The 20,230-nt window shown below is 37.6% G+C and overlaps 1 protein-coding gene across 8 annotated transcripts in view; it reads right to left on the reverse strand.

The window, feature by feature from the left end:
- LOC110447470 (rho GTPase-activating protein 44-like) overlaps positions 1-20,230 on the reverse strand; it is a 66,813-nt gene that overhangs the window by 19,411 nt on the left and 27,172 nt on the right. For 6 of the 8 annotated variants that reach the window (XR_002462597.1, XM_021493202.1, XM_021493198.1 and 3 more), the window contains 12 exons: positions 19,073-19,149; positions 17,472-17,592; positions 17,228-17,296; positions 16,655-16,736; positions 14,750-14,877; positions 14,537-14,584; positions 13,506-13,569; positions 11,007-11,091; positions 9,286-9,360; positions 8,384-8,500; positions 6,293-6,372; positions 3,341-4,075 (listed from right to left, as the gene is read on the reverse strand). Coding sequence is in view for 7 of the 8 variants with exons in the window: in XM_021493202.1 (XP_021348877.1) it covers positions 3,341-4,075; positions 6,293-6,372; positions 8,384-8,500; positions 9,286-9,360; positions 11,007-11,091; positions 13,506-13,569; positions 14,537-14,584; positions 14,750-14,877; positions 16,655-16,736; positions 17,228-17,296; positions 17,472-17,592; positions 19,073-19,149 (1,681 nt within the window). In the remaining variant the exon portion in view is untranslated. The remainder of the gene's footprint in view (positions 1-3,340; positions 4,076-6,292; positions 6,373-8,383; positions 8,501-9,285; positions 9,361-11,006; positions 11,092-13,505; positions 13,570-14,536; positions 14,585-14,749; positions 14,878-16,654; positions 16,737-17,227; positions 17,297-17,471; positions 17,593-19,072; positions 19,150-20,230) is intronic. The other 2 variants (XM_021493201.1, XM_021493203.1) reach the window with 2 other exon arrangements.

Raw genomic sequence — 20,230 nt, forward strand, 5'->3', positions numbered from 1 at the left:
CGCAGATCAAGGTCAGGCTGTACATTTGCCAGACTTCACTTAAGATATCAAATCCACTACCGACAAATATAACTTAAGGCTGAACTACCAAGTCTAACCTTGTACATTCAGAGTACACAACATCCCCATACAAGATCTAGGGAGATATAAAACAAGTGTGCTTGATCAGTAGTTTGTTAAAGTATAACATTTGTGGGTATTTCTCTTTCAGGATTTTACGATTGTTGATACTGTATCAACATTTGCTGTGGCACTTTTGATTTATTTGTGTAGTTTCATTGTACCCAACAAAAACAGTGAATGTTTCATGTTATACACAGTTCAATACTGAAAACAAAGGAAAACCAGGAAGATATAGAGTTCAGCAACATTTATCACTGGCCCATTACACAGAATAATACTGGAGAATCCATTCATATTTATAATGTATAGCCATCATATTCTGTACACTCCTGGAATAAGTTTCAATACTTTAATGTATGGACACTTTACACAGTAAATAACTGGATAAAAATCCTCATTTGTGATGTATGGACACCATACATTATATACTCTTGGCGAAATATCTTGGCAAAATTATGGCCACCATACTTAATAAACTACAGAGAAATATCAGTTTTACCTAAGTATAGCTAACAAACATTATAAATACGGTAATATAATCATATGGTTGTAGAATAGGAAAGTGGCTTACAAATACATTATAAATTGTATCATCATTGGGTTATATATAATGATATTGGCTGACAACTTAATTATACATGTATGATCACAGAGCTATATCATACAAGAGGCCCAGAGGGCCTGTATCGCTCACCTGTTTATCTAAGCAATTATGGAAAAATATTCTCCAAATGAAGGGAATATGTAGCATATCTGTATTAGATTTTTCATGCCCAGCAATTTTATGCATGGTTATGGGGTAGGGATCTCAGCTGTTTCCAAGCTGTGACTCAGAAACTAGGTCCCTAGGGTTGTGACCAGATCCCAGGATCAATTCTAATATCATGACTGCATTCGTCTCTTTATGCCCAACAATTGTATATATGAATACATGAATACTTTTGATCAAATATGATTGATATCCAGTGCATAGTTCTACAGAAGAAGTTGTTTGTAGCAAGATAGCCGAATTGTCCCCTGTTGGCCCCGCCCCTCAGCCCCCTGGGGAGTCAGCCCCACCAGTTCTACAATTTTGAATCCCTGCCTCCCATGAATACTTCTGATCAAATATGATTGATATCCAGTGCATAGTTCTACAGAAGTTGTTTGCAACAATATAGCCAAATTGTCCCCTGTTGGCTCCGCCCCTCAGCCCCCTGGGGGGTCAGCCCCACCAGTTCTACAATTTTGAATCCCTGCATCCCATGAATACTTTTGATCAAATATGACTGATATCCAGTGCATAGTTCTACAGAAGTTGTTTGTAGCAATATGGCCAAATTGTCCCCTTTTGGCCCCGCCCCTCAGCACCCTGGGGGTCAGCCCAACCATTTGTACAATTTTGAATCCCCACCACCTAGGGATGCTTCCAGTGAAATTTAGTTAAATTCAAATCAGTGGTTAGGAAGAAGAAGCCGTTTAAAGCAATTGATGACGTACAGACGACAGACGCCATGGTATGGCATAAGCTCACCTTGGTCCTTCGGACCAGGTGAGCTAATAATATGAAAGCTTACAAGAACATTATTTGTATGACCCTAGATATAGTGTTATATAATTTCTACTCAACCAATACAATATGTAACATTCAGAACTGTTGGAAGCATCAGAATGAAATCAAACATGCATACAACCTTTATGAAAATAGGGGCAACACTTTTAGGGAACAGGCTGATCGAGACAGGCCAGGAAGGGATAGGCTCATTGAAATAGCAAGGGACGATTATTTTGAGGGACACTTTGTTAGCCTGCCATTAGTCAAGAACATTCCTGTAGGTTAATAGATCACAACTCATTATCAGATAGCTTGACACACAGATAAGGAACACACTAAATAACAGATACATAATAGCTAATCCATAAATTACACTTGAATATAACCATTATATATGAAAGTGTCAGATTTGAGGCAATGTTTTTGGTTCTATGTCTCGACTAGGAAGAATTGTAAAACAGAACTGATAAACATCTTACACATACTTGTACAGAGACTTACTTGGAAAAAAAAAAGTTGTTTTGTCTTAGAAATTTCAGTGCAAATAAATATTCGAGAATTTTTTGTAGGGATTTTAAAAGAATTCCAATCAAGGACATTTAGCATTTGAAAATTTCCTTAAATAAATCCCAAGTAACACTTAAAAAAACTGTAAAGCAAACTTCTGCCAGAAAAGAGTGGTTCACACCTTGAAATGTTGGTAGAGATCTCCAATACCATACAGCAAAGACTTTTTTTGATCTCAAAATTAATGACGAGCCCTTTTTCTAGTACCTGATGCATCCCACATACATATAGGATTTGATTGCAGTACTAGGTGATAACTTAGTGACTGCATTTACATTCCTTATATGTTCTATATCAGGCATATACCAGTACAACACTCATACACATCTCTAGTCTACCAAACAAAATAAAAATAATCAAGACATCTTACGTCACTTTTGTTTTATTCATGGCATTTTATTTATAACATTCATAGCAATAGCATGCCAGTTTTATAATTAAAAAAATAATAATTAAAAAAAAAAAACTTACCATAAAACTTATGCCCATGCAATGGTGCAATACAGATAAAAACCCAAATAAATAACAGAAAATATCAGGAAAATTTAAATGAAAGGTAAATCATGTTGCCCATGCATCGATGCATACCTACAAAATGTATGTGGCCAATATTTAAACAACACGGGATGAGAGGGAGGAGGCCATGCCCTCCCTGGAGGTTCCTGTGAGGTGGTCAGTGACACTACACACGTTGTTAGTGGTCCAAGCAGCACAGGGGTGGCAGAGGGGCAAGGAGGAGGAGGCCAGGGCGGCCCCACACAGACAAGGGGCTTACCAAACAGAGCTTTGGCAGCAGAAAAGGGCCATTCACAAACATTATAAAAGAAAATAAATTTGGATTGTTAAGTAGGAACCTCTTGTGAAATGTTATTTTGTTATGTTGGTTAGAAGTGATACAGCATGAAATGATTAAATTAGATATGCATATGTTGCACACAACATTTCACAGGAAATTTTACTCAGCAAAGATACTAAATGAAATAAAACATCTGCAAAATTTTGCAACTGAAACTTAAAGAATAAGGGCCAATAAAGAAGAATGAATGTAGAATTAGCAATAACAAGCTGTAACTTTAAACAGTATAAGAGTGAACTAATTGTTAGGTTTGGTCTGACCTTGCCCAAGGGAACGCCTCTGGTAATCAGTTACCCTGCTGCCACCTCCGATAGGGTTAGTTATGCCACCAGTGGATAGGGGGCGCTTGTTGTACTGCATGTGGCCATCCCATAATGCCCGCACTTTGCTGAGGTACTCAGAAGGCCCCTTATTACTGTTCCCATCACCCAAAGAATGTAAAGCGAACACAGTGCTGTACACATCCGAGTGAACACTGCCTCCCGACTTTGGGGTCGGGGGAGTGGAGGAGCGACTAGAATTACTGTCGGAGCGTGGCGATGACTTGGCTATATCCTGTGGGTTAAATCGTAATGCTGGTGGGTTAGTATACAAACGAACAGAGGAGAAGCTACTCTGTGGTGGCAGTGCACCCACTTGTCTACGACCACTAGCATACACGGTCTGATAACCTTCACCTTGACACATCATGTCGTTGCTATGAACAATGTCATCTTCCGTACTTGAAACCGAGTGAAATGAGGGGGAGGTACTCTCAGCTATCACCTCATTACTGCCCCCACTGGACAGGCAGCCTTGGGAGGAAGTGTCAGAGCCCCGGGAGGAGATCCCCCCTGAGGCGGTCATGTATGCAGTGTCACAGCCCCTCCCCCCGGAGGACTGTGAGGGTGTGTTCGACCGCTGGGGCACAGTAACAGGCTCAGTGCTTGTCTCTTCTGAATTCTTCTGTTTTCTGGGAGGAGCTGTTCCCCTTGTAGTTTGTTGAAAATCTATAGCTGTTCAAAAGGTGACAAAGAATAAGTGGTGTAAAAATGCTGGCACTAACATGGACATATTGGTTGTGTTAGGTTACAAGGGCTTTAAGTGTCGCTTTTATACTTGTAACAGTTGAATTAAGTCAGCATGTCAATATTTTAGTCACTTATTGGGGTGTTTACATGCAGCAAATTCTCCATTACAGACATGGGTGACTGCATGTGCACTACTTGGTGTTAATATTGCGAGCGTTACAAGTTTAATGGATGACGATGATCATGCCCGATACCAAACATGTATAGCACCAAAGGTGGGGACTCACAGAACACAAGATCAACAACAACAAGTTAAAGGACCGTTCACCACACACAGCTCCTTATGGCTGCTATAATATACTCTATATACAACACTTGTGAGATCAAGCTACAATCAGTAATGTACATCTTTGGCTCTGTTGTAGTGAACAGAAACTGGTTTCATGTGATAACTTATCCACTTTTCAGTGAAAAAAACATCTCAAAATCTAACAGCTATTATCAATAAACTGACAGGTTTTTAATGGCCCTCATGTGTGAACCGTTTCAAAGAACAGGTTTGTGAGGACACAATTTGATCTCTTCATATGGTTATACTGATTAAGTTTGGTAGACTATAAGCTCCTCATGTGATAATACATCTGTGGGGACACAAGCTCCCCATGTTTACTGATTAAGTTATGAGGATGCCACCTACTGATATGATACTCAAAAGAATTCTAAGAATGCAAGTTTTTCATGTGATACTTATGCTTAATATAAATGTAAACAAAGAGAAAATGAACATATTTAGGAATGTATGTAATAAAGTACCTGTATGCATTGTCACTATTGGTAAAAAAAAAAAAAGCCAGATACATACCAGGCTAGGTGTCACACTCAAATAAAAATCTACAGAAAACTAAACAAAATCAAAGCAATATCAAACAAATCAAATCAAAACAAGGAAAAATTACAGAGGGAGAGGAAAGGCTTGGGGAACTAAAGCTACTGGCTCAGGGAACTACAGCTACTGGTACTGTGTATGATCTTTGATAGTCGCTTATTCACCTCTCAGGACCAGACAACAAACTTATCTCTAATAGTCCTAGAATCGCCTCCAGACATCGAGCATCATTCTGAACTTCATCTAAATGTATGTGTTTGGCCTTGATTTTAGGGAACTATGTACTATACAAGTCATCCATGCCACTATAAAACTAGCATCCTCATCACTTAGGCAAGGAGGCAATGAGAAGGAGGGGTAGGATAGTTCGTGGATGTACGGGCATGGCAAGGGAGGCATGGATGCATGCTGATTGGTAATAATGAATTATAAATAATGATGGCTTTAAATATTTTATATTTAGCAAAATTTTCAGCATAATTGTTTTTAGTCACAGGTAAAAATAATGATGCTAGGATAGGCATGAAGGCATTTTTAAATAGGTTAAATAATGACATCATATAAAGCAATAAAATCAGAAACAGAATAACTTCAGTCCATGTTTCTTTGTTGATAAAATTTTAAAAAAATCATCAAAAACATTAAATTTGAATTATTAAAAAAAAAAAGGTTTTGGTTCACAAGTGAACCAACTACACAACATATCATATGACACTGCCAACAGATCGTTACATTTACTGACACTGACTGTCCAATTGTAGACAACAGAGCTGTTGTACTTATGTACCAATAGATCATTAAAGAAATACCCATTATCAAAATGTTGAAATTATGGGGTATCAAAACAAAAAAAGTCTTCAGCTTAAAGCCCTATGACTGTGTCTTCTCTATCTAACAAATGACACAGATAGGTTATTTCTAATGTATATGATAATTCAAAAGTTATGAAATGAAGTATAAACAATCTTTTATGACATTCTCGGAGTGATGGGACAAAGTCTGGCTTCTGTTTCAATAAACATTTTCTTGGCTTAACTGTGTAATAGTACATACTAGTTATACCTGTACAGTAATACCTGCTGCTTAATATTGAATTTGTTCATACCTGAAGGTGATCCATGTCAATAAGCTCTAGAAAATACATTTATATCAATTTGCAAATAATAAAATCATACAGAATCAAAATGATATATCACATAAAAAAAATAAACAGAATAAAGCACTATTTACAAATTAATATTCACTTTTCATAAAGAGAAAAGCATTGAAAAGATAACATAAAATTAGGTCAGGAAGAAAGAGTGACCTTGACCTACCTTCAGGGAAAAACCAGCTGGCATGAGAAATGATGGACTCTATCAGGTTACTGATGGTCCCACTGGTCAGCATGTTGGGCCTGAAACATGACAGCATAATGATTTACATTAGTAAACAAGTCAGTCTTAAGATTGGGCCTGAAATATGACAGCATAATGATTAACATTAGTAAACATGACATCTCTCTCAGGCCTTAAGAGGTTGGCTCCTACTCACCATTGTTCTATCAAACCTTAAAAGATTGGATCGTACTCACCAATTTTCTTTCAAACTTTAGAAGTTGGTTCCTTCTGACCAATTCTCTCTTAAACCCCAAGTGGTAAGGTCGTACTAACCCATTATCTCCCTCGGACCATAACAGGTTCGGTCCTATCACAACATGAGATCATAATGATTAACATTAGTAAACATGACTGTCTTAAGATTGGGCCTGAAATATGACAGCATAATGATTAACATTAGTAAACATGACATCTCTCTCAGACCTTAAGAGGTTGGCTCCTACTCACCATTGTTCTATCAAACCTTAAAAGATTGGACCGTACTCACCAATTTTCTTTCAAACTTTAGAAGTTGGGTCCTACTGACCAATTCTCTCTTAAACCCCAAGTGTAAGGTCGTACTCACCCATTATCTCCCTCGGACCATAACAGGTTCGGTCCTATCACAACATGAGATCATAATGATTGACATTAGTAAACATGACAGTCTTCGGATTGGGCCTGAAACATGCCAGCATAATGATTTACAATAGTAAACATGACAGTCTGAAGATTGGGCCTGAAACATGGGATCATAATGATTTACATTAATAAACATGACAGTCTTAAGCTTGGGCCTGAAACATGAAAGAATAATGATTTACATTAGTAACCATGACATCTCTCTCAGACCTTAAGAGGATGGCTCCTACTCACCATTGTTCTATCAAACCTTAAAAGATTGGACCGTACTCACCAATTTTCTTTCAAACTTTAGAAGTTGGTTCCTTCTGACCAATTCTCTCTTAAACCCCAAGTGGTAAGGTCGTACTCCCCCATTATCTCCCTCGGACCATAACAGGTTCGGTCCTATCACAACATGAGATCATAATGATTGACATTAGTAAACATGACAGTCTTCGGATTGGGCCTGAAACATGGGATCATAATGATTTACATTAGTATACATGACAGTCTTAAGATTTGGCCTGAAACATGAGATACTAATGATTTACATTAGTAAACCTGACAGTCTTAAGATTGGCCCTGAAACATGAGATCATTTGTAGCAATATGGCCAAATTGTCCCCTTTTGGCCCCGCCCCTCAGCACCCTGGGGGTCAGCCCAACCATTTGTACAATTTTGAATCCCTGCCTCCCATGAATTTAAGATTGGGCCTACAACATGACAGCATACTGATTTACATTGGTAAACATTACAGTCTTAAGATTGGGCCTGAAATATGACAGCATAATGATTTACATTGGTAAACATGACAGTCTTAAGATTAGGCCTGAAACATGAGATCCTAATGATTTACATTAGTATACATGACAGTCTTAAGATTGTGCCTGAAACAGGACAGCATAATAATTTACATTAGTAAACAAGTCAGTCTTAAGATTGGGCCTGACACATGACAGCATAATGATTTACATTGGTAAACATTACAGTCTTAAGATTGGGGCTGAAACATGAGATCATTTGTAGCAATATGGCCAAATTGTCCCCTTTTGGCCCCGCCCCTCAGCACCCTGGGGGTCAGCCCAACCATTTGTACAATTTTGAATCCCTGCCTCCCATGAATGCATAATGATTTACATTGGTAAACATGACAGTCTTATGATTGGGCCTGAAACATGCCAGCATAATGATTTACAATAGTAAACATGACAGTCTGAAGATTGGGCCTGAAACACCAGATCATAATGATTTACATTAGTAAACATGACATCTCTCTCAGACCTTAAGAGGTTGGCTCCTACTCACCATTGTTCTCTCAAACCTTAAAAGATTGGATCGTACTCACCAATTTTCTTTCAAACTTTAGAAGTTGGGTCCTTCTGACCAATTCTCTCTTAAACCCCAAGTGGTAAGGTCGTACTCACCCATTATCTCCCTCGGACCATAACAGGTTCGGTCCTATCACAATTGCTATGTTACTTGATGTCATCTTGTTCAAATCACTCTTTGAAGCTAAAAGGGCCAGAAACTTTATAAGATACCTACAACAGAAGATAATAAATCAATGACTTAATGTATCAGCACATTGTCATATGCTCACATATTAGATCACATGCTTTATGAACAAATCTATACACTCCCTAGTTGACAGTTACATCAATCCTTCTACCTGTTGCTGAAATAGCCTTCCGATCCACCTATCATGTCATATGACACATCACATATTCAGTTTGATTACCGGTATGTTTTGCTAAGAACCCAGTACAATCTATGCCCACATTACTTTCAAGCTACGACATACCAAGAGTTAACCCTTGTTGTACTTTTATATGTTATATTTTTTCACCTGCAAACAGATCGCATATTCAAAACACTATTGATAGTAAAGAAAACAAAGTTTATTAAGTGAGCAGCCATTCAAAGTGCTATGTATATGATTAGGGGTATTTATGAAGTAGTTGTCTAGTTATGTCTAGGAAATGTTTGTAAACAATCACATGCCCGACCTCCCACTTTGATGGAAATAGAGCTAAGTGTTAAGTCTAACTCAAGTCAAGAAGCAAAAATCATAGGTCACAGTGACCTAAATCTGATATATTGGTATAGTGCTCCTCAAGATTATCTACATTAAAATACTGACGAATGTTGGACTACTAGTATTAGATTAATATCTATTTAACTTCTGCATCAGTCTGTGTTCTGAAAACAGTTGGCAATTCAAGGACAATGTAAGTATAGCTGTGCAACATTTTATTACATTCATTTAATAGAAACAAATTTTACTTAAGGTTTACCCTACCAGTAGAACATAATGAAAAAATCAAACCTAAAATTATTGTAGTTGTGTGCAGGAAGGTTATGTATGGAAGTCCACAAAGCCTGCAGTCTGTGGTCCTGGGGCCTGTAAATACAGAAATCAAACGTAGAGCACAGACGTCACATAAACCAGAGGTCAAATGTGGGTCACAGGTACAGAGGTCACATAAACCAGATATCAAATGTAGGTCACAGGTATACAGGTCACATAAACCAGAGGTCAAATGTGGGTCACAGGTACAGAGGTCACATAAACCAGAGATCAAATGTAGGTCACAGGTATACAGGTCACATATGCAAGAGGTCAAATGTAGGTCACAGGTACAGAGGTCACTTGAACCAGAGGTCAAATGTAGGTCACATGAAGGGTGCAAATTGTGTCATTTCAAACAGGTGGCGGTTATAACAACAGAATCTAAAACCGTTTGATGTTTCATTTTATCATCATATTACTGATTGCTGTTATAGTGATGTTATTAGGTAGGTTTTATATATATAAACAAAAGTACCGCGGGGCGGAACAATATACGCCCGTCGAATGCCATATAGTGTTATATACTTTCTTACATTGAAATAAGATCTGCATCATTCTAAGAGTGGTTAGCGTACATGCTATAAACAAGAGGCCCAGAGGGCCTGTATCGCTCACCTGGCTACCTAAGCAATCATGGCAAAATATTCTCCAAATGAGATCAAGGGAATATGCCAGACCCCAAGGCCAATCCTTGTAGCATAGCTATATTAGATTTTTCATGCCCAGCAGTTGTATATATAGTTTTGGGGTGGGGATCTCAAACGTTTCAAAGTTATGACCCAGGGGTTAAGTCTCCAAGGGTGTGGCTAGACCCTAGGGCCATCCTGGAAGCAAATGTGCATTCCTCTCTTTATACTCAGCAATTGTGTATATGGTTATATGGTGAGGATCTCAACCATTTCCATGTAATATTTTTTTTTTGGCCCCACCCCTTAGCTCGGGGGGTCAGCCCCACCATTTGTACAATTTTGAATCCCTGCCTCCCATGAATGCTTCCGACCAAATATGATCAATATCCATGGTATAGTTCTACGGAAGAAGTCGTTTATAGCAATATAGACAAATTGCCCCCTTTTGGCCCAGCCCTCAGCCCCACCATTTGAACAATTTTGATTCCCCACCACCTAGGGATGCTTCCAGTCAAATTTAGTTAAATTCCAATCAGTGGTTAAGAAGAAGAAGTCGTTTAAAGAAATTGTTGACGGACGGACGACAGATGCCACGGTATGGCATAGCTCACTTTGGTTCTTCGGACCCAGTGAGCTAAAAATGAAGGAGAAAATCTCCGGACAAAAAAACAAATACTGAAATGAACAAAGGGCAATAACCTTTGCAAAAATCATTGAATCAAAATTCCTTTATGGGAGACACAACTTCATATCATGATGATAATGTATACCAAGTTTCAAAGAGATCCGTTGAAAAATGTAGGAGGAAATTGCCGGACAAACAAAAGTTTACGCCGGCCGGCCGGACAAACCCATACCATAATACTCCCGTCAAATTTGACGGGCGTATAAAAAGTGAATGTGAAGATTATAAATTTATACCAGGTGTAAACAATCTTAGTCCTAATCATAAGTGTCCTTACAATCAACAAATCTGGCACAATATTGCTGGCAATGTTAGAGTGGACATTAAGGAATCAATTGTGACATGTGAAAGCGACTTCTGAACTGGACAGTGTGTACACTTACAGCTGTGCTGCTTGTAGGAATTCCTGGTACAGCTGGTAAGTCAGTAGAGGTTCAGCCATCTCCCTAAGGAACTGTTTCAATACACCTAAATATACAACCATACATCTAAATATACAACCATACTCCTAAATATACAACCATACATCTAAATATACAACCATACACCTAAATATACAACCATACTCCTAAATATACAACCATACACCTAAATATACAACCATACACCTAAATATACAACCATACATCTAAATATACAACCATACACCTAAATATACAACCATACATCTAAATATTCAACCATACACCTAAATATACAACCAGACATCTCAATATACAACCATACTACTAAATATACAACCATACACCTAAATATACAACCATACATCTAAATAGTCAACCATACACCTAAATATACAACCAGACATCTCAATATACAACCATACTACTAAATATACAACCATACACCTAAATATACAACCATACTCCTAAATATACAACAGACATCTAAATATACAACCATACATCTAAAAATACAACCATACACCTAAACATACAACCATACACCTGAACATACAACCATACTCCTAAATATACAAACATACATCTAAATATACAACCATACATCTAAATATACAACCATACACCTAAATATACAACCATACACCTAAATATACAACCATACACCTAAATATACAACCATACACCTAAATATACAACCATACACCTAAATATACAACCATACACCTAAATATACAACCATACACCTAAATATACAACCATACACCTAAATATACAACCATACACCTAAATATACAACCATACACCTAAATATACAACCATACACCTAAATATACAACCATACACCTAAATATACAACCATACACCTAAATATACAACCATACACCTAAATATACAACCATACACCTAAATATACAACCATACACCTAAATATACAACCATACACCTAAATATACAACCATACACCTAAATATACAACCATACACCTAAATATACAACCATACACCTAAATATACAACCATACACCTAAATATACAACCATACACCTAAATATACAACCATACACCTAAATATACAACCATACACCTAAATATACAACCATACACCTAAATATACAACCATACACCTAAATATACAACCATACACCTAAATATACAACCATACACCTAAATATACAACCATACACCTAAATATACAACCATACACCTAAATATACAACCATACACCTAAATATACAACCATACACCTAAATATACAACCATACACCTAAATATACAACCATACACCTAAATATACAACCATACACCTAAATATACAACCATACACCTAAATATACAACCATACACCTAAATATACAACCATACACCTAAATATACAACCATACACCTAAATATACAACCATACACCTAAATATACAACCATACACCTAAATATACAACCATACACCTAAATATACAACCATACACCTAAATATACAACCATACACCTAAATATACAACCATACACCTAAATATACAACCATACACCTAAATATACAACCATACACCTAAATATACAACCATACACCTAAATATACAACCATACACCTAAATATACAACCATACACCTAAATATACAACCATACACCTAAATATACAACCATACACCTAAATATACAACCATACACCTAAATATACAACCATACACCTAAATATACAACCATACACCTAAATATACAACCATACACCTAAATATACAACCATACACCTAAATATACAACCATACACCTAAATATACAACCATACACCTAAATATACAACCATACACCTAAATATACAACCATACACCTAAATATACAACCATACACCTAAATATACAACCATACACCTAAATATACAACCATACACCTAAATATACAACCATACACCTAAATATACAACCATACACCTAAATATACAACCATACACCTAAATATACAACCATACACCTAAATATACAACCATACACCTAAATATACAACCATACACCTAAATATACAACCATACACCTAAATATACAACCATACACCTAAATATACAACCATACACCTAAATATACAACCATACACCTAAATATACAACCATACACCTAAATATACAACCATACACCTAAATATACAACCATACACCTAAATATACAACCATACACCTAAATATACAACCATACACCTAAACAAACAACCATACATCTAAATATACAACCATACACCTAAATATACAACCATACATCTAAATATACAACCATACACCTAAATATACAACCATACACCTAAACACACAACCATTGAACTACTTCAGTACATCTAAACATACAACCACTTATCTGCTCAATACACAATCATTTCAATGACAATGAAAGAGCAAGAAATGTCTGCAGGCAAACATGATGGGTTGATCTCATAAAAAACTCACAGTATTAAGATTTGGAAGTTATTTTACCAAATTTTCTCTATCAATCTCCTACCTGCTACAGAGTGAGGGTCCATACTGTAATCCTCCATATCGATCACACCAGCATCAAAAGATTTCTGAAACAACAAAAATTCTTTTAATTTATATAAGCTTACTTAACACTGAATAAATAGAATATCTTGTGTTATATAATTGTGTGTTGAATTTCCTCTCAGACATGTTTACCTTCAGTGAGTTTGTTATCAATAAAGTTTGTTTCCAATGACACTCTAAATTTCAGAAAGTAAGACTAGCATACTTTATAGTGCACATAGATGATCTGGACAAGGTTGATCTCCAGAGCACACCAAGCTCACATAGAGGATCTTGACAAGGTTCATCTCCAGTGCACATAGAGGATCTTGACGAGGTTAATCTCCAGTGCACATAGAGGATCTGGACAAGGTTGATCTCCAGAGCACACCAAGCTCACAAAGAGGATCTTGACAAGGTTTATCTCCAGAGCACACCAAGCTCACATAGAGGATCTGGACAAGGTTGATCTCCAGAGCACACCAAGCTCACATAGAGGATCTGGACAAGGTTTATCTCCAGAGCACACCAAGCTCAGTCGGTTACAGCATCTATATTGAGTTCAGAGGTTCTGGGTTCACGGTCCATTTTACTTTCCTGTTCTATTATAAGTAGTGCTTGTGACTAGTCTTGTTACAAATGATGTTTTCCATTGTAAAAGGGGACACTAGGCATGAACCCGAGCAAAGGAAGAAAGATTGTAACAAATCTGGACTGGCTTATTCAAGCATGACAAGATCAGTCTTGAACAGATTCAATCACCCAATACAAGGTAACAGACCTACACTGGATTGAACACCTGTGACAAGATCATTCATTTTCTTACAGAATCCATCTAGAGTTTAATGATTCTGGGTTTAACATCAGCCTGCCTCATTGTGTTTTTCATGCTTGTTACTCAAATTCATGTTGTCTTGGGCCTAGTATCTTGGCCAAATTAAAAAGAAAGCATACTCATTATTCAATTAGGAAATAATTCCTTTCATTAGTATATTGGAATGTAATACTTACTTTTAATTTCTTCACTCGAGAAGCCATTCCTGCTATTCTAAATAATCCCTGAAATGAAACAATAAAATATATTATACAATGAACATGAGGGGAGGACAAGTTTCACTTTAACTTATTTCTTTTATGCGTCACAAACTCAATTAATACTAACTTGTGCATCATTTATTCATTACACCTTATATCCCTCGTTGGAGTATCAACACCACAACATACCTCTTCATCAAGGCCTGTTTCTAACAGTGTGAGCACACAGGCCTCTATAGGTAGGGCGATATCTCGTCCCGTTACTCGTAAATGCTCGTCCAATGTCGTCCCAAACACAGGCTTGTGTGGATTACATTCTGAAGGAGAGAAAGGTGCTGTCAATAATTAATTCAAAATTACAGTAACTTTATAATAATGCAGGATTTATAACACATACTACAGACTTTTAAATGAATACAACATGACTGTTATAAATCCTACTCAAATTATAGGTTATTTTGTGTAATGTAATTAAATGTAACTCTAAGACTTACATTAACAAGAGGCTCGGAGGGCCTGTATCGCTCACCTGGATACCAAAGCAATCATGGCAAAATATTCTCCGAATGAGATCAAGGGAATATGCCAGACCCCAAGGCCAATCCTTGTAGCATATCTGTATTAGATTTTTCATGCCCAGCAATTTTATGTATGGTTATGGGGTGGGGATCTCAACTGTTTCCAAGCTTTGACTCAGAAACTAGGTCCCTTGGGTTGTGGCCAGACCCCAGGATCAATTCTAATATCGTGACTGCATTTGTCTCTTTTTGCCCAGCATTTGTGTATATAGTTTTGGGGTGGGGATCTCAACCGTTTCAAAGTTATGACCCAGGGGTTAAGTCTGCAAGGGTGGGGCAGACCCTGGAGTCAATTCTAATATCATGACTGCATTCGTCTTTTTATGCCCAACAATTGTATATATAGTTTTGGGGTGGGGATCTAAACCATTCTGAAGTTATGACCCAGGGGTTAAGTCTCCAAGGGTAGGGCAGTCCCCAAGGCCATCCTGGAAGCATATGTGCAATCATCTCTTTATACTCAGCAATTGTATATACCATTATAGGGTGGGGCTCTCAACTGTTTCCAAGCTGTGACTAACAAACTAGGTCCCTAGGGGTACGGTCAGACCCCCGGGTCTATTTTGATATCATGACTGCATTCTTCTTTTTATGCCCAGCATTTGTATATATAGTTTTGGGGTGGGGATCTCAACAGTTTTAAAGTTATGACCCAGGGACTATGTCTCCAAGGGTGAGGCCAGACCCTATAGCCATCCTGGAAGCAAATGTGCATTCTTCTCTTTATACTTAGCAATTGTGTACCATGGTTACCTGTTATATGGTGGGGATCTCAACCATTTCCAAGTAATACACTTTTTTTGGCCCCACCCCTTAGCCCGGGGGGTCAGCCCCACCATTTGCACAATATTGAATCCCTGCCTCCCATGAATGCTTCTGACCAAATATGATCAATATCCATGGCATAGTTCTACAGAAGAAGTCGTTTTTAGCAATATAGCCAAATTGCCCCCTTTTTGGCCCCGCGCCCTCAGCCCCACCATTTGTAGAATTTTAAATCCCCACCACCTAGGAATGCTTCCAGTCAATATGATTGATATCCACTTCTTAGTTCCAGAGAAGAAGTTGCTTAAAGCAATATTGCCAAATTGACCCCTTTTTGCCCCGCCTCTCAGCCCCCTGGGGGGTCAGCTCCACCATTTGTACAATTTTGAATCCCTGACACCTAGGGATGCTTCCAGTCAAATATGGTTGATATCAATTTCTTAGTTCCAGAGCAAAAGTCGCTTAAAGCAATATTGCCAAATTGACCCCTTTTTGCCCCGCCCCTCAGCCCCCTGGGGGTTAGCCCAACCATTTGTACAGTTTTGAATCCCCACCACCTAGGGATGCTTCCAGTCAAATTTAGTTGAACTCCAATCAGTGGTTAAGAAGAAGAAGTCGCTTAAAGAAATTGTTGACGTACGTATGGACGGAACGACAGACGACGGATGCAACGGTATGGTATAAGCTCACCTTGGACTTCGGACCAGGTGAGCTAATAAACCAAGCATTAAACATTGACCATGAGACGTACCTAGTGCTTCCTTCATCTTGGGTAACATCTTCTTGACGATCTCCAGTGCCCTTCTATGGTACTCTGCCTGGACCTCCATTAACTAAACAAACACAAGCGTACAACATAGAAGGCAGACAGGACTTTCCCCTAGCTATCCTTCACAAACCTGTTTGCTGTTTCAGTAACAGGGGATTTCTCTGTCAAACCTTAGGGCATGACAACTGGCATGTAAGGAAGCATTTTATTGTAATCATAATATACACTTGTAAATAAATTAACTTTATCTAAATCTGTTTTTAAGAAATCAAGATTGACACAATTTTATTTAACAATATATATAACAAATGAAGGCTGGTTTTATATGTTGTATATTGATAAACAAATGGAAAACACTTGTGGCAGGTCATACATGAGTAAGAGGATGGGAGATTAATATAATTTTTCCCACCTTAGAGGTCAGGCAGAAAAAAACACAACCCAATCCTTTAATATTTTCAAATATATACCTTTTGAATTAAAACATAAACCCAACTGCTGACATAAGATGATGTGATTTAGACTATGGAGATTTATCTCACAGTGTTGACTTACCACTACCAGTTTTTGACTGTGCTCTGCTTCTTTTGAAATGAAGTTATACATTTCTGTAGCCAGATTGTCCTGTGAAAAAACAAACGTATATTTTTAATCAAAAATATTATTATAGAAATAACGTTTAACAGTTTTTGAGAGTATGAACCCCTATATAATGCAGAATTGACTTTCTCTGTTGACTAGTTGTTTTCTAGGTCAGGATTTTTTAAAAGATGAACTTTATTCTAACAGGTGTACATACTCTGGCTTGGCCCATCCTTGTCACAGTGTCCTCATACTCCTCCCTGATTGTGTCAGCTTTGGCAGAAGCAGATGCCATATTTGTTCCGTGGACTTGAGTTGATTTCAAAGCTGTGTTCCATCTGGAAATATTTGAACTTATAACTAGAAACCTGTTTTTGTAAACAAAAACATATATCTCCCCTCATTAGCCAATATTTGGTATAATAAATTAACAAAGGGCCATATCTCTTTATATAGTGGGGCAAGAGACCCGAATTTTGAATGCGACACTCGTACTTCCCAAAATACATAACTATGTAGGTGAAATGACATGAAAGTTATGCCGTGGACAAACTTTGGTATTAAAAAAACAAAGGGCCAGAACTTAAACAAAGGGCCTTAACTCTATATATAGTGGGGCAAGAGACCCGATTTCAGTGCGACAGATTCCGCCTTCCTAAGATAAGGGCAATAACTCTGTATATAGTGGGGCACAAGACCTTATTCCAGTGCACTGCTCACCTTCTGTGGGTGATGCAGGTATACTTCAAGTTTGATCAAGATATCTTTAACGGTTTAGAAGTTATGCCGTGGACAAACTTTGATACAAAAATTAAACAAAAGGCCATAACTCTGTATATAGTGGGGCACAAAACCTGATTTCAGTGCGAGAGATTGCAAATTCCCAAGATACATAAATATGGTAAGTTTGGTCAACATAGGTGAAATAACATGGAATGAATATCGGTATCAAAAATAAACAAAGGGCCATAACTCTGTAATTAGTGGGCACGAGACCTAATTCCAGTGCACTGCACACCTTCTGTGGGTGATGCAGGTTTGCTTCAGGTTTGATCAAGATATCTTTAAAGGTTTAAAAGTTATGGCCCGGACAAGTTGCAATTAGAAGAACCAGAAGAAGAAGAACCAGTACTAATACAATGTGTCTCCCTTCATTCAAAGGGGAGACATAACAAGACATAACTAAAACATTGCTGACATATACATTATTATACAACAGTGGATTCACCACCCTATCCAACTGGAATAAGCCATTCAAAGGTGCTTTAGGATACATAGATATGCAATACATAAAATCAATTAATGTTATTAATCAAATGTAATATGGATTTTGCTGGAACTGTTTCTTTTTTCCATAATGTAACCTCACAATGAATGTAACAGCACAAACACTGAAGCACCCACCCAGGGCCATTTTATACTTCACCTGGGTTATTGTATAGGCAGAAGGAAACAACATCAGAGAATGAACCCTGAATGTGTACATGGAAGGCTGGAATGGTAACCACTTGGCCAAATCTGCTCAATTATACTTACTTACTGATAAAATACAATGTCTAATAATGAGGTTTTACTGTCTCATTTATACATTGTAACATTACAATATCTCACAATTGACTTGCTTTTACATTAGAACATCTCACAATGATTTCTTCTTTGGAATGTACAAGAAAGATACATATATAAGTTACGCTAGAAAAGAGATAAGCTCAAGAAATACCATTTTTAATCAAGTGAAACTACAATAGTGTTGAAGTTTGCTAGGTTTTAGTAAACAATTCTTCTATTTCATCAACTGTACACACATAGTCAACATACCTGCTCCTAGCAGAATCCATGTCAAGTGTCAATTTGCTCAGCTGTTTTTTGCACTTAACAATACCAGGTAGATCATTCTGAAAAAATAAAATGTACCTGAACAGCATTAACAGGAAATATAAGGTGTAAGGCAGAAGAATTGCCAACTTCATGTGAAACCTGATTTTATATAATTCATTCCCCCTAGAGTGATCATCTATTTTGATTACGTTTAAGCAAAACATTCCACATAAAATATGTTTCAGCACGGCTGGTAACAAGGTATTGCAGTTATGGGAATGGTTGGCAATGGGTTGGGCCGAAAAGGGGCAGTTATGACACACTCAGGTTATAGGTTTTTGTTTAGTCACTTCTAAAGCCAAGCATCCTCTGTGGTGGAACTAGATAGTATGGTAGACACTAGACGGGACTGGCTGGATTAAGGCATTGCTGGATAGGGCTATGTTGTCAACAATAGGCCACACCTGGTGATTTGTTACCGTATGCCATTTGTGACCAACTACTTTTCAGTCTTCAGTAATTCTCCTTCTCCTAAGAAACTGTAAATTGCTTCCAATTTCAGATGTTATTAACACTGACAGGGATATGGTGAATATATGTTGGGGCTAAATAGGACTGGCTGGATTGAGGCTTTGCTGGACAGTGACAGGATGTTAGGGGCTAGTCAAGGCTAAACAGGGTTGGTCAAACTTGGTTAAAGATACAAAAAGTACAGTGATGGCTGGCAGAGGTTGATTAGGACTAGTTCAGGCTGGACACAAGATTGGTGCAAAATACAATGTTAGGGGCTAGATGTGAGTGAAAAGTATTGGTAGCAGCTAGATGGGGCTGGGCTTTGTTCAATATACTTGCAATATGGTAAGGACTATCTAAGGCTGGTTGGGTATGGTAAGGACTATCTAAGGCTGGTTGGGTATGATAAGGACTATATAAGTTCAGTGATTACTTTCTTAATAAAATCATCTCAGTCAGAAACAAGAGGCCCATGGGCCTAAACGGTCACCTGAGTCTACAGTATTTATTTTTGTTGTTGAAATATGTACCAATTTGAGTAAAAAATAGTATAATGTTAACTTAACTTTGTCAGGACCATGAGCTGATCATTCCTAGACCAATTTTAAGTGAGATCGGCCTATTAGAACTTAGTAGCAAAATAGC

This window comes from Mizuhopecten yessoensis, unplaced genomic scaffold (genome assembly GCF_002113885.1).
Source record: "Mizuhopecten yessoensis strain PY_sf001 unplaced genomic scaffold, ASM211388v2 scaffold3427, whole genome shotgun sequence".
Classification (NCBI taxonomy): Eukaryota; Metazoa; Mollusca; class Bivalvia; order Pectinida; family Pectinidae; genus Mizuhopecten; species Mizuhopecten yessoensis.